Source organism: Brachionichthys hirsutus, unplaced genomic scaffold (assembly GCF_040956055.1).
Source record: "Brachionichthys hirsutus isolate HB-005 unplaced genomic scaffold, CSIRO-AGI_Bhir_v1 contig_475, whole genome shotgun sequence".
NCBI classification, from domain to species: Eukaryota; Metazoa; Chordata; class Actinopteri; order Lophiiformes; family Brachionichthyidae; genus Brachionichthys; species Brachionichthys hirsutus.
The window spans coordinates 1-13,640 of NW_027180571.1; the positions used below are offsets into that span (position 1 = coordinate 1).

Genomic DNA, 13,640 nt, shown 5'->3' on the forward strand with positions numbered 1-13,640 from the left:
TCCCGGGACAGCAAATCCACCCTCTCCACTTCACCCTGTCCTCCCTCACTACGTCCATGTATCTTCTCCTGGGTTGTCCTCTCGCCCTGTCCTTTGCACCGTCCTCCCCAACACCAGCCGCTCCCATGTCCTCCCTCACTACGTCCATGATGATCTGCATCAACCACGTCTAAAGATGCAGCATTTATGGAATCGCAAATGAAGATCAAGAAGTAATACGTCACACAAAGTGGGGTATTGTCTTAAAGTATTTCATTTCATTTCCGACTTTGTGTAACGGTGCATAATAATGCAGAATATATGACGAAGCAACCGAAACCTGCACTAACGCGATTATAATGCAGTCCACCTGTCCACTTTAGAGTTCCCGAGGATGAAACTCTGCAGCTGGTGAGACGGAGAGCTGATAAATATCAGTCTAGAGCTCGGAAGGAGCCGCCGGGCTGCTTGCAGAGTCCTGACAGCGCAGACTGAAGCGGCTTATTTCCACTGAGGCACAAGCAAAGCTGGTGACGCTCCTTTCTCAGATTCTCGAGCATGAGAGAGACTTCTGACTGTCACATGACTGAGTCGTGGATCCCACATAACGTCGCTTCCAGAAACTACAACCTTCGGTTCACTTTCGTTTTGCAACGACTGACTGGCCTTCCTCTCCATCATCCCCCCTTTCACGTTCTCTTTTTCTCACGTGCACGCAGATGCTCTGTTCCTATACCCAAATGTTTAAACAGCTTTTTGGACTCAGACAGTAAGAGTGCACGAGGCGTGCACAGTTAAAGTTTGACAAAGGGGAACGTGATCACGCATAATCCACACATTTCTGAGGTTCACGCTGCGTCACGGGAGCAGGAGAGTCTAGCTGGCAAGGCTTCAAGGGTCATCGACTGATTCCTAAACGCTAACATATAAATAGGAGGAAATGTGTAGCTAACAGAGAACTCGCTGAGAGGAAACAAAACCACAAGCAGTCACTTGATTTCCAGGGAATTTAGCTGCATTGATTTCCGATGAAGTCATTATGCCGAAACTGCAACATGCTGGGCCAGGAGCTCACTGAGGAAAAGTGCATCTGACATTCCCACCCGTATGAGCTGCTGGAGCCACACACGAGTTCCTCCATCTCGGGGAGAACGCCACCCGTTTAGCGAGCACAACACTTGCTGCAGGATTTAAAAAGCTGTCAAGCTTTGCAGCTCAGCCAATCTGTAACACCCTGCATTGTGAGAGCTTGTTTCTGGTGCAACGCTTCTTAGTGAGGATTTATCTGCAGCCTACAGCGGGGGGGGGGGGGGGGGGGGGGGGGCACGCAACTTCAGAAGCCAAGAGGGCCACATTTAAACCACATTGTTATTATTAACATATACTTGTACTATTTACTACTGCTGTTTAATATGCGGTCTTGCTAGTCATTTTCGGTGCATTCCAAAACATCATGGAATATTTAACAAATATTCTCAATTTAGGTAACAAATGTAGCGTAGCGACTGCGTTTCCAAGGGCGTGACGTTTTATTAACACTGGAATGAATAGCTTTGCATTGATGACATTCATAATGAGTCCAGACAGCTTGTTAAGACCTCGTTAAAGGGAGCGAGGGCGAGAGAGCACCGATTGAATGGGACCTCGTTAAAGGGAGCGAGGGCGAGAGAGCACCGTTTGAATGGGGGGAAAAAACTTTTCACGAAATAAGCGTCCTGTTGAGTAAGGTGAGCCTACAGTTTCATATTCATTAGCTTAGCTTAGCATTAAGACTGGGCCATGACAAAATGTGACTCTTTCTATATGAACTAAATTATGATAGTTCAGCTGATGTATATAATGTCGTGTTTAAACATTTGCAGGTACATAATAATGAAATACAAAAAAATATACTCACCTCTGTTATTGAGCAAGGGCTGCACTTACCTGCAGGGAAACAAGAAGGCAATATTGTGACGAGCATCACTTCACTAAGATTAAAGCATGACAATCACAGGATGACGCTTTTCTGGCAGCTCAGCTTAAAGTTTTTGATGGATGACCGTGAAGCTGGGAGGAAGATTGGACTAGATCCAGGTAGAGGGTCCATACGTTTCTCTTTTTAATGTCTTATGTGTTTTAGTGGAGGGAAGTATCTGAACTAATATTATACAAACTTATTACCCCAGCCGCACAGCATGTGCAGCTGGGGACTACGGTCTCGGACACCCTGACTATCAGCACCGGATCCCCCCAGGGCTGTGTACTTTCCCCTTGGCTCTTCTCCCTGTACACCAACTGCTGCACCTCCAGCCATCAGTCCGTCAAACTGATTAAGTTTGCGGACAACACCACCCTCATCGGGCTCATCTCGGACGGTGAGGAGTCGGCCTACAGGAGGGAGGTGGACCGGCTGGTGTCCTGGTGTAGCAGCAACAACCTGGAGCTGAACAGCCAGAAAACAGTGGAGATGATCGTGGACTTCAGGAATGTCACAGCCCCACCGTCCCCCCTCTCCCTCACAGACTCCCCTACCCCCATCTCCATCGTGGACTCTTTCCGCTTCCTGGGCACCACCATCACCCGGGAACTCAAGTGGGAGCCGACCATCAGCTCCCTCATCAAGAAGGCTCAGCAGAGGATGTACTTCCTGCGACAGCTGAGGAAACTCAAGCTGCCGGCCCAGATGTTGGTGCAGTTCTACACCTCCATCGTGGAGTCCATCCTCACCTCCTCCATCACCGTGTGGTACGCTGGCGGCACCACCAGGGACAGACACAGAGTGCAGCGCATTGAACGTGCTGCGGAGTGTTTCCCTGCAGGTCTTTCCCTGCAGGTCTTTCCCTGCTAATCCTGTAAAGTGCCTTGAGATGACTTTATGTTGTGATCTGGCACTATATAAATAAAACTGAATTGAATTGAATTGATCGGCTGCAAGCTGCCATTGCTCCAGGACCTGTATGTCTCCAGGACTCGGAGGCGTGCAGGTCGGATCACAGCCGACCCTTCCCACCCTGGACATGGACTCTTTGACCCTCTCCCCTCAGGCAAGAGGCTACGGTCCATCCGGACCAGAACCTCCCGCCACAACAACAGCTTCTTTCCCTCAGCTGTAAGACTAATGAACACTTAATAATTCTGTCCCGGACTCCTGAATACAACTTGCACTGTTCCATTTGCACTGCGTGATGACGCTAGTTTACTGCTGCTAGTACACATCTGTGTATCCACTCCTGCTGCTGCTGATGTGTCCGTACTTGTATGGTTTTTGTATTTTGTATTTTGTCATTACTGTTAGATGTAGCACGACTTCACCGAGAAACGTTCCTAGCTCACTGACAATGGCATTAAACTACTTCTGATTCTGATTCTGATTAATAATAGTTGCCACAGGTACGAGGACCAGTGGAATAAGGTCCATCTATTCACACGTAGGCAGGTGAAACTCACACCTCCATCTGATCACATGCCTGACTCGGATGAGCGGATTGAACGCACTGATCTGCTGTAAAGTGGAAAACAGAGGCTTGTAGGAGATGAAACCACATGATGCACCGACAGCTGCCCTCCTCTCTGAGGAGAACGTTACTGAAAACACTCGAGTCTGCAGAGAGCGAGCAGCAGAGGTCTCTTGTGTCCCTTTGTTACTCTGGTATTGATCTGCTCTATAGATCAGGTGCAAATAGAGCACGATGTGAAAACGTGGATGGAAGCAGCTACAGTTGGACCCACTTTTTCTACGGCTGTGTGTCGCTCATACTTAAACCGTGTTGGATCTTGAAGTGGAATTAATCCGAAGTGTTCTCTTAGACTGGGAAGTCATCATTTAAAACGTACATGTTGTGTTCAACAGTGACATTTTTAAGGATGCGATGCAGAGCAGATGCAGCTGAACGTACAGCTCAGCTCATGCCATTGCCCCAATAAGCAAGGCCCGGTCTGGAGTCTGGACCCGATAGCTCCGGCTCCATCGCGCGTTACCTCCACAGCCACGGCGGTCCACCCTCACAGAGCCGTCTCTCTGTATCCAGACGTCGGCCGGCCCGGAGACCCTGGTCGGAGCCGCTGCTGACGGTCCCCTCAGCGTCCTGCAGCTCTGGTAACACACCGCCCACGCCTGCTCCTCGTTGATGGGCTGCCCGTACAGCCTCAGTATCTCCTCCAGAGACAGGCCAGCTCCCCCTGCTCCTCCTGCTCCTCCTGCTCCTCCTGCTCCTCCCGCTCCCCCCGCTCCTCCTGCTCCTCCCGCTCCTCCTGCTCCTCCTGCTCCTCCTGCTCCTCCTGCTCCTCCCGCTCCTGCCTCCTCCGGGGAAGCCATCGTGTCGTGGCGCTGCTCATCCATCGGAGTCGCTGCCGCAGCATCCGTCGGGCCCCCCCCCGCGGTGGGCCATCCTTTCATTATTCTCTCAGCTCGGGAGGCCCGACGGGGAGATCAGGTCCAGACCTGGGGGGCATTGATGCTTCCCTCCTGCCCCCGGAGCAGCCAGCGGCGCACCGGCGGTGGATCCGTTCAGCGCTCGGTACCGACAGTCATGAGACGTAATCAGTTCTCATTCTCATGTCCCTGCTGGGAGCAGCAGACAGCCTCACATGATCGCTCTCTCTCTCTCTCCCCCCCCCTCGCTCTCTCTCTCTCTCTCCCCCTCGCTCTCTTTCTCTCTCTCTCTCCCCCTCGCTCTCTTTCTCTCTCTCTCTCTCTCTCCCCCTCGCTCTCTCTCTCTCTCTCCCCCTCGCTCTCTTTCTCTCTCTCTCTCTCCCCCTCGCTCTCTTTCTCTCTCTCTCTCTCTCCCCCTCGCTCTCTCTCTCTCTCTTTCTCTCTCTCTCTCTCTCGCTCCCTCTCTCTCTCCCTCCTTCTCGCTCTCTCTCTTTCCCCCTTGCTCTCTTTCTCTCTCTCTCTATCGCGCTCCCTCTCTCTCACCGCCTCTCTCCCTCTCTCTCCCCCCCTCGCTCTCTCTCTCTCGCTCCCTCGCTCTCTCTCCTCTCTCTCGTTCTCCCCTCTCTCTCCCGCTCTCTCCCCCCTCGCTCTCTCGCTCTCGCTCCCTTGCTCTCTCCCCCCCCTCTCTCTCTCGCTCTCTTTCTCTCGCTCCCTCTCTCTCTCTTTATATTCAGAGAGCAGACACTTTGGCCCCAGACCCCCCAGGGCTGATCGTGTTTCTCTTGTCTGCCCTCAAACACCAGAGGAAACTTTGGATGTTTACTTAATTCATGTACGTTGACATTTTACCTTCATTTAGATAAATAATCTATAAATCTGATCAGCTCATACTGAGGTCATTTCAACGATTGATTTTCATCTTGAGCATGATCATTACTTCCTTTTTTTTTTTTTACAAGTTTACGCCAGAATCTTTATTATATTTTCACATATTGAAATGCAAACACACTTTTAGTTCACCCATCCGGGTTCTCATTCATTCATTGATCCTCTACTAGTTATTACAGTAGCAAATGCGCTTGATTGGCATCTTTGCCAGTCCCTGATTTTATTTTTGGTGAGAACTGTGACGTCACATGTGTGTCACAGCCCCGTTCTTCGACCTGAGCAGAGGATTTATCTAATTAAACGCTTTGGGAGTGCAAATACTTTTAAAATACAATACAATACACTTTATTAATCCATAAGGACAGAGTCCTCTGGAATGTGAGGGAAAAACTAAATAGGAAAAGACATTAGTGTATATATTAACAACTGAAGTAAAATGTATAACCATTGTGTGGTTAATAATTCATTTAGTTCACCTGCATACACTGAAATATGCTCGGACCTCATGATCGTGTCTACTTACTGCCCCCTGCTGGCTGTTGTGGACACGATGGCGTGTTTATACTAGATAGTGTATGTGAATAAAAATTAAATAAAATAAATTCCTGGAATTAAACCCGGGTCTAAAATGAATCACGGCCTCTCTCTCCTCCACACAGGCCACTGCTCACATGCACCCACATCACACTCCAAGCATTCCCAGATCTGTTCAGTCAAACATCTGATTGGATTTATTCACCAACATATTTATTCAATCAGAGGCTGACACAATATCCTGTCCTTTGACAGCAAATATACACACTCATATAAGTTTTCTGTTGCAGAAGCTGCAAGGATGACCCAAATATGTAAGGAACACATACCAGATGTGGTTGCCATGGGTACAAAGGTGCTAGCATTGTCCATATGTAAACATAATTCTGAACACCAATACAGAACATGCCGTTATCAATACACACAAGCACAGGTGGAATTATATTATAAATATACAACAACCATTTCACATCAAAAAGGCTTTGATTTCCACATCTTGAGAATAAAAATAAAATCTAAGCAGGTTGTAAAGGTGGTCTGGATTTCTGATGAGCTTTTTTATCCTACCACAAGGAATGGTCATGCAGTGCAAGCAGCTGAACAGGAGGGGTGAGATAGGGGGGGGGCAGAATGGGTATAGTGTTAAGCTTTAAAATCCAACAAGCTGCAGTCGATCTTGTAGTAGACATAAGGGTAATAGTCCTGCTGGCTGAGGTTTAGGCCCGGGATGTCCATCGCAGACTGAAAAATAGCACAGTGGACTGTGTGAGAATGACATCACCAAAATGTTAAAACAAGGGATGTTGCCTTGCAGAACAACATCAGTAAATATTTACTGGTTTTCGGCTTGTTTGAAAGTAAACAGACACAATGAGTAAGGATTACATTACATTAAAACAGTTCTTTATTTTTCTTTCTACATTATTAGGATTCATGCCATTTAAAGTTATTTACTCAACACTGCCATTGATTCTATGTCAATACAGCCCCGTACCTCCATTAAAACAAACAAACAAACCAATATAATCTAAATTTAACGCAACCAACTATAGCCACAAGGAGGCGGACTTGCTATCTGAATCCACAACGGGGACTCAAACCATCAGTCCAACTACTAATCCTATAAATGGGCTTCATAATAGTCCCATTCAACTCTAAATAAATAAATACAAAACCAGGAGAATACTGAATAATAGTAGTAATAATTATCATAATAGCAAAGGCAAGACTGTTTAGAAATGAAATAATTTTAAAGTAGAAAAGATACCGCTTCCCTCCTGTTAAACAGCTCCTCCTTTACTTTTTAAGCATTATAATGCATTGTGTGCTCATAGTACACACAGCAAAAAAAAAGAGAAAAGAATCAACCACATTAATCTTTCGCAAGCGTTGTTAGAGTATAATTCATTGTCCCACTTTTCTAGTAGCAACCTACTTAGAAGGAATCAGTGGATTTAGGAAATGAAATAAATCCACGGTTTGGTGTAGTTAATGTCGTCTTCTCCAGTGGAGCAACCTGCCACATCTATATATGCAATCTAAAATAGTAATAATTCAAAGCTACAACATTTCACCATTTCTAAATGACGTCAGAGAGGTATTATATAATATGGTGCATTTGTATTTCAACTATGGATGAATTACTTACTGAGATGACATTAGTCGTGTTATTCAGTATTAGTATACCGTTTTTATCGTATAAAATATCTGTCAGTAAGTTCCTTATGTACATGTATCTCTTTAACGTAATTGTCCTGCTATAGATCATATCCTATCATCAGAGCACTCACATCAATGATAGCTGCTGCACTGCTGTCCAGATGTTTGTACAGGTCATTGAGCACCTCCCTCAGCTTCTTCATAGTCTTCCTGTTTGGCTGCAGGAGCATGGCCTGAAAGTTCACCGGCAGCCCATATCTAGAGGGAAACGTCCAAGACACGTCACTCCAACAATGAAAGATGACTATTAGGCTTTTTATTTAAAGAAGGCGATACCTTAAAACGGATTCCACAAAGACCCTTAATGCTTTGATATGGATCCAGGCAATGAAGGCTTCCCCAAAGTTCACCTTCAGCCACCGGACAAGTGGGCCCTGCAGGGAACAGATACAGATTAGGGTTGTACCTTTTTTAGAATCAGTCAGCCTTGAATCTGAGAGGACCATGCATTTGCAATTATTGAGAAAAATATATATATTTTTCTGTGTTGATAATCAAAACCTAATTTGGCCAATGGCTTTCTGTTCTCTAAGAATTTTTTTTAATGTTTAGTGTGAATATCTCATACTGCTACAAGCTTTTCAATCTATTGTTTCCAAGGCAGAAAACATTAAGCAAACCCACAGTAAAAAAAAAACAACAACAACTATGCATTCAATAAAAAAATAAAACATGAAAATGAGAGGATCCAGCAAACCTTCCTTTAAAATGATTGAAATAATGAAATTATAAAATTATCAGGTGTTGGACTGCTCCATAATCTATATCTTGAAAAACGTAAAAAATCAATACCATTACCATATTAAAAATGTTCTGTGAAATAAAGTGACGCCCTTCTCTCTGTAATGTTTACTGATCCATGGCATAATTTAAGTCAAACTTTTGTTTGTGACAATGAGTTTTTGATTTCGTGGCTCCTACAAAACCACAAACGTGTGAGCATGCTGAGGCAGCAAGTTCTTTCACGCTCCATCACTTACAAACTGCTTCTTCTTGTCAGTGGAGAGTCGCGTCATCTCCTCTTTGTCTGCCTTCATCTCCTCTTCATTATACAGGAAGTCTCTCACTATGAACCTGAAAAGACGATGAAGAGGGACTGAATCAGCTTCATTTGTTCACTGCAGTTGGTTGAGCTACTTTTATTCCCACTCGCAGCCCAGCTCCTCGAGAATGTGCTCTCATGCAGACAGATCAGAGTAACGTCTACTGGAGTCGTAGGAAAAGCTTGAAGACGTTTCACCTCCCATCAAAGAGGCCTCTTCAGTTCTTTGGTAGTTCAGTTGGAGCGCCTGGAGCCTCAGAACGGAAGAAGCCTCCGAGATGAGAGGCAAAACGTCTTCAAGCTTTTCCTAGAATTCCGGTTGACTTTACTGAACACGGAGATCTACCCTGCCCTGAATGAGAATCTTCACTGCTGTGTGAGTCTGTCCAGTGCAGGGCAGTGTTTGTTACCTCAGTGTTACTCTTACTTGTTCTCTCTGGCTTTGTGTTTGAAGTCGTCCATGGCTTTCAGAAATAGAGTGACACTGAACAGGCCACTATCATTGTCTTCAAAAAGTAGGCTGTAAAAAAAAAAAAAAAAAAAGACAAGCACTTGCTCTTCTGCTGCAATGATTCGTGATCCATAACCACGGCGATAGCCAGCGTTTTATCGCATCACTTACTGTGAGGATCGGGGGACCACCATTTCAGCCAGTGTCTCGTATGCTTTCTGCCAATCAGCATACGCTGTCCTGAGCAAACAAAGTGTTTGAAGATAACGAGTCATCGTCTCATGCTAAATGTTCCAGATTGCATTATATAGATCCAGACATTTTTAACTACCTGCCATACTAGACAAGTTATACTCACTTTGGTACGACCACCAGCAGAGTGACGAGGTACTCTGAATTAAGTATGAAGTCTTCCTTCTTGACTATGTCGGCTAGGCTCCTGGTCAGTAGACTCCCCCTGGTGGCAGAAAACAGGAGCGCAATAAAACATCACATTCATATTATTGATAGCGCACCTTAGAATTGCAGTGAATTTTTTAGACTATGTTGCTATGGAAACATGGTCAATGACGAAGATGGGAGTATGCGGCACATAACACGTCATTATAAGGTCAAGATGGCCGATAAACCAGACAGCCCATTTCTACATGGATTACTCACGCATTCTTCCTCTCTAAATTCTGCAGATTACCCTTCAGGCTGTTATATGCAGATGCTCTGGTCTTCAAGTCATTGTCAATCTGGCTTACTTGCTGTAAAAGATCAAAAACATGTTTGAGAGAATGTGCGATTAACATGCGCTTTAACACACACGGCTACATGGAGGAGGCTCGGGGCATAACGGGAAATAGATGGCTAACCACTATCACAAAGAGAAGAAGTACGCACACTTTCATGTATTTAGATATTGACCAATACTAGAAGATTCCCAACATGAGAAACCCACCTTTGAGATGATTTCAGAGATGTTTTTAAGTGACTGTTTGATGGGATATTTTGCCATGTCCCACTGGAATCTTGTGATGTAGGTAACAAGATCAACTGAAAACAGAGCCAAAAAAAAGTCATGCCGTTTATGCTCTCTGCTGATTATTAGATTACACTTAATAAGGTGATGGATAAAGATACACTTGTTATTCAGCAAGGCCAGGAGTACTGTCAGTTGTCCAGAGGACTCTCAGGGACCTCCTGCAGAAGCAGGGGAAGACACAGAAGATCATTGATCACGGAGTGCTGCTTCAAAGCGCGTTCACGGAACGTTGACTTGACGGAGGGAAGTGTGGACGGAAAAGGTGAACAAGCAGCAGGGACGACAACAGCCTTGAGGAAACTTCACAAGGACTGAGGCTCAAGTCAGAGCAAAAAGAACCACCACAGGAAATGGACTCAAAGAGTCTCATTCATGGTGTCCTGAAGCAGAGGCAACATCAGAAGAGTCTTTCCTGGGCCAAGGAGAAGAACTGGACCGTTGCTCAGTGGTCCAAAGTCCTTTAGACAAAAGCACATTTTGCATTGAATTTTCAAATCCAGGACTCAGTCTGAATGAAGGGTGGAGAGGAACAGAATCCAAGATGCTTGAAGTCCAGTGGAAAGTGTCCGCAGTCAGGGATGGCAGAGTAAATGCAGCCTCTACCAGGAGACTCTAGAGCACTTCATGCTTCCATCGGATGACAAGCTTCACGGAGAAGCTGGTTTCCTTCTCCAGCAGGACTTAGCATCGGCCACAGTTTTGAAACTCCCCTGAACTGAAGCCAGGTTAGGAATCTGCAAAGTATTCTCAAGAGGAAGATGAGACACTCAGACCCCACAATATAGAAGCCACAATCAAAGCAACCCGGGCTTCCAGAACATCTCTGGATAATAAATCAATTTAAAATAAAGTTTTTCATTTGGTTCTAACGCTTTTTTTGGCTGCACTTGTATTTTAAACATCAGTGAGCCTAAATCTTGTTATTATCACCACTATCCCGTTAAATAATCAGGCCACACTGTCATAGATCCATCACTGTACCTCCATTGGCCAGCAGGTTCTCCTGTACTTTGTCCCGACTGTCCTCCAGCACGTCAGCCATGTACTGAGCAACCTTTTTCACCACACTGTGAACAGCCAGGAAACATCAAAACACACCACACTTAGCACAACGTGAATGGACAAAGCCACTGAGAACCACTCAACCTCTAGCCCTGATTGTTACACAAGCACATCAAACACCTTCACAAATTCTTGTTGAGGTAATTTTCTGACAAGGTCATTTGTAATATGCCAGACATTTCTTACCGCACTGTTCAGCTGCACATCAAAGCAGAACTGTGTGTACGACCATTAAGTCGGGTCTTATCTTGTGACAAGAAGTTCAGCCACTTCGGTTCATCTTTTTTTTTTTAATCATCTTATTTAAATTTACTGTTATAATGGAAAATGACAACAAAGTAATTATTAAATAATAATAAAAAATGTGAACAGGACCTTCACTATTACACTTTTATTATGAATTGTTGCTGTTCTTTTAATGGTGTGTAATTCAGAAACTTCAACGACGGAATTCCACTAGAGACGAGCTGCAGACGAACAAGTGAGACCACGTTACAAGGCTGGTCTCTCTCAGACTCTACAGAGGAGGCAAAACAGCGCTCAGAGGTCTGAGTTTACAACATCAATATTTCCAAAGGACTATAAATTATTCTACGTCATACGTTGCTATGAACACAAGTCACAAGTCACCAGGCACAAATATGAATGAAGAGAGAACTGCCCGTGCATCAGCCAACTGTAAATTCCAGGGCTTAGAGCGTGAGGCCCGCTACCCTCAGGCACCAGTGAAACTCCTCATCGTTACAAGATAAGGGATTAGGCAACGCTAAACAGACTACATCAAAGTCCTGTCAGATTTAAGGAGATGTTTTTCTTTAAATAAAATCTGTTTTCATCATTATAACAGGCCAAAAAAAGCATTACTCCTTTCAGATAGGAAACAGTAATATTCATCCCAGGTCAGAATACAGCAGGGAGCATACCTTTCAACAAAAGTGTCTAATTTGGCCAGTTCATCTGAGAGCCCAACCAAGACATCTAGTGTCCCCACCTATTCAGGAGCACAAAAAACACAGTCAAATATCAGCACGTAACGACATTTGACTCTTCAGGCTTCAGATTTGGAATTTTAAATGGGGTCAGCGGGGCTGTGCTTAAACAGTGACATCCAAGAGGCCGATGTGCTTAGGATGGCGCCTCTTTGTCCGGAGCCATTCGTGTGTAGTTAACAGTTCCAGGAGAACATTTCAGCCAATGGGGCCGTGAGGTCAGAGCGGCTACTTCACTTTCAGCAACAAGAGGAGCCTGAGCAGACAAGCGGAGCAACTCTGTGGATGAAAACTTCACCAAACCAGCGCCTCAACATGCGGGCCACAAATCTGTGTAAAGGCTGCAGCGCATGCACACAATCGGATTATTCTTGACAGTGGATATATAAGGTTGGTCATTTTCGTATTTGCCTATTTTTACACAGAATTCTACAATATTACATTTTAAATAATTGATAGAAGATGACGTGCTGAATTCAACTAGTTTCTCCATCGGTTAAATACAACAAAATGCTCTGTGTGTGTCTTTCTCTGACTCTTTGGGGAGAAACGCTAACCTTGAGGTCAGGGATGCTGAACTTGTGATTGACCGAGAGGTTGTTGGTGCGCGTGGTGGACGCCATCATCTTGTCCCATGTCTGCTGGCAGGTCTTCTCTCCAGGTGCCGAGATCAACCAAAACTCTGTCATGGTTGCAGCTCAGGGAGCGCTAGAGAAAACTGACAAAATATCTTCATTTAGATTGTGTCCATTCTAACAGTTAATGAAACACATAGAGACACAGAGTCTCTTAACAGCACCAATTTGGTGACGACACAGGTAAAGAGCTGCGATCAATATTCAGAAAGAGACAAGCTAGTGTGTTTTTAATGGTGTCTTCACACTGTTTAAAGTAAGCTCATAAAATGATTAGCAACAGGAGCTAATTTCGCGTTGTTAATCCGGGAGACATTGAGATTATCATTCCTCGAATACAACATTTTAAACATTGTTGTACAGAAACCAAAGCTACGAATCAGAATAATTAAGGTCAGATAACTAGAAAGGATTAGCCACCGTTAGCCATTAGCTGTACACACAACAGAAAAACAACATTCCTTATCGTTTCGCTCACCTCTGAATGCTAAGTGCGTCCGTTAAAATAATAAATATACGTGGAGATTTGGGTTCTAAGGCTTGGTAATGTTCATAGTTGCCATTCAATACAGTTGGTTCGATCTCCTCCTGACAGCATCATCAGTCAGCTGACCTGCAAGCGGAACCGGAAGGCCTCTCACACACTGCGCACTGAGGAAACGCAACAGCGACCACTGCTGTTGAAGAGTGGGTACTGCATGTAATAAAGGACCGCTCCAAATCATTTTTGGCACTTTTTATTCTAAGATCATGTATCGATAAGGTTCGAGAACCTTCCAGCAAGGCTTATGCTTGCTAGCATAGAAGACCATATAATCTAAGTCACCAAGGACCAACAGATTCTTGTTAAATCGATCAAGATTGAATGGATGTTATGTTATTATAGAGCTCACTGATTGGCATTGGAATGATGAGACTGATATTTTCAGTATTTTAAGGCAATGCAACATTATCTCA

At 44.8% G+C, this 13,640-nt stretch overlaps 1 protein-coding gene across 1 annotated transcript; it reads right to left on the reverse strand.

Annotated features, from left to right (window-relative positions):
• Positions 1-5,952: 5,952 nt before the first annotated feature.
• Positions 5,953-13,218, reverse strand: LOC137916010 (V-type proton ATPase subunit C 1-A-like). Its single transcript, XM_068759134.1, has 13 exons — positions 13,162-13,218; positions 12,606-12,766; positions 11,983-12,050; positions 10,979-11,064; positions 9,914-10,008; positions 9,628-9,719; positions 9,326-9,424; positions 9,139-9,207; positions 8,944-9,036; positions 8,455-8,548; positions 7,751-7,848; positions 7,546-7,672; positions 5,953-6,496 (listed from the first exon to the last, which is right to left on the reverse strand). Exons 2-13 carry the CDS (start codon positions 12,735-12,737, stop codon positions 6,398-6,400), a joined length of 1,152 nt encoding a protein of 383 aa, XP_068615235.1. The 5' UTR covers positions 12,738-12,766; positions 13,162-13,218; the 3' UTR covers positions 5,953-6,397.
• Positions 13,219-13,640: the final 422 nt, after the last annotated feature.

Excerpts from the sequence above, each read along its gene's own strand:
- LOC137916010 (XM_068759134.1), bottom strand. The coding sequence starts at position 12,737 with ATGACAGAGTTTTGGTTGATCTCGGCACCTGGAGAGAAGACCTGCCAG. Across the intron at positions 10,009-10,978 it reads GAACCTGCTGGCCAATGGAG|TTGATCTTGTTACCTACATC; the intron begins GTACAGTGATGG and ends CTCTGTTTTCAG. Across the intron at positions 6,497-7,545 it reads GTGCAGCAGCTATCATTGAT|TCTGCGATGGACATCCCGGG; the intron begins GTGAGTGCTCTG and ends GCTATTTTTCAG.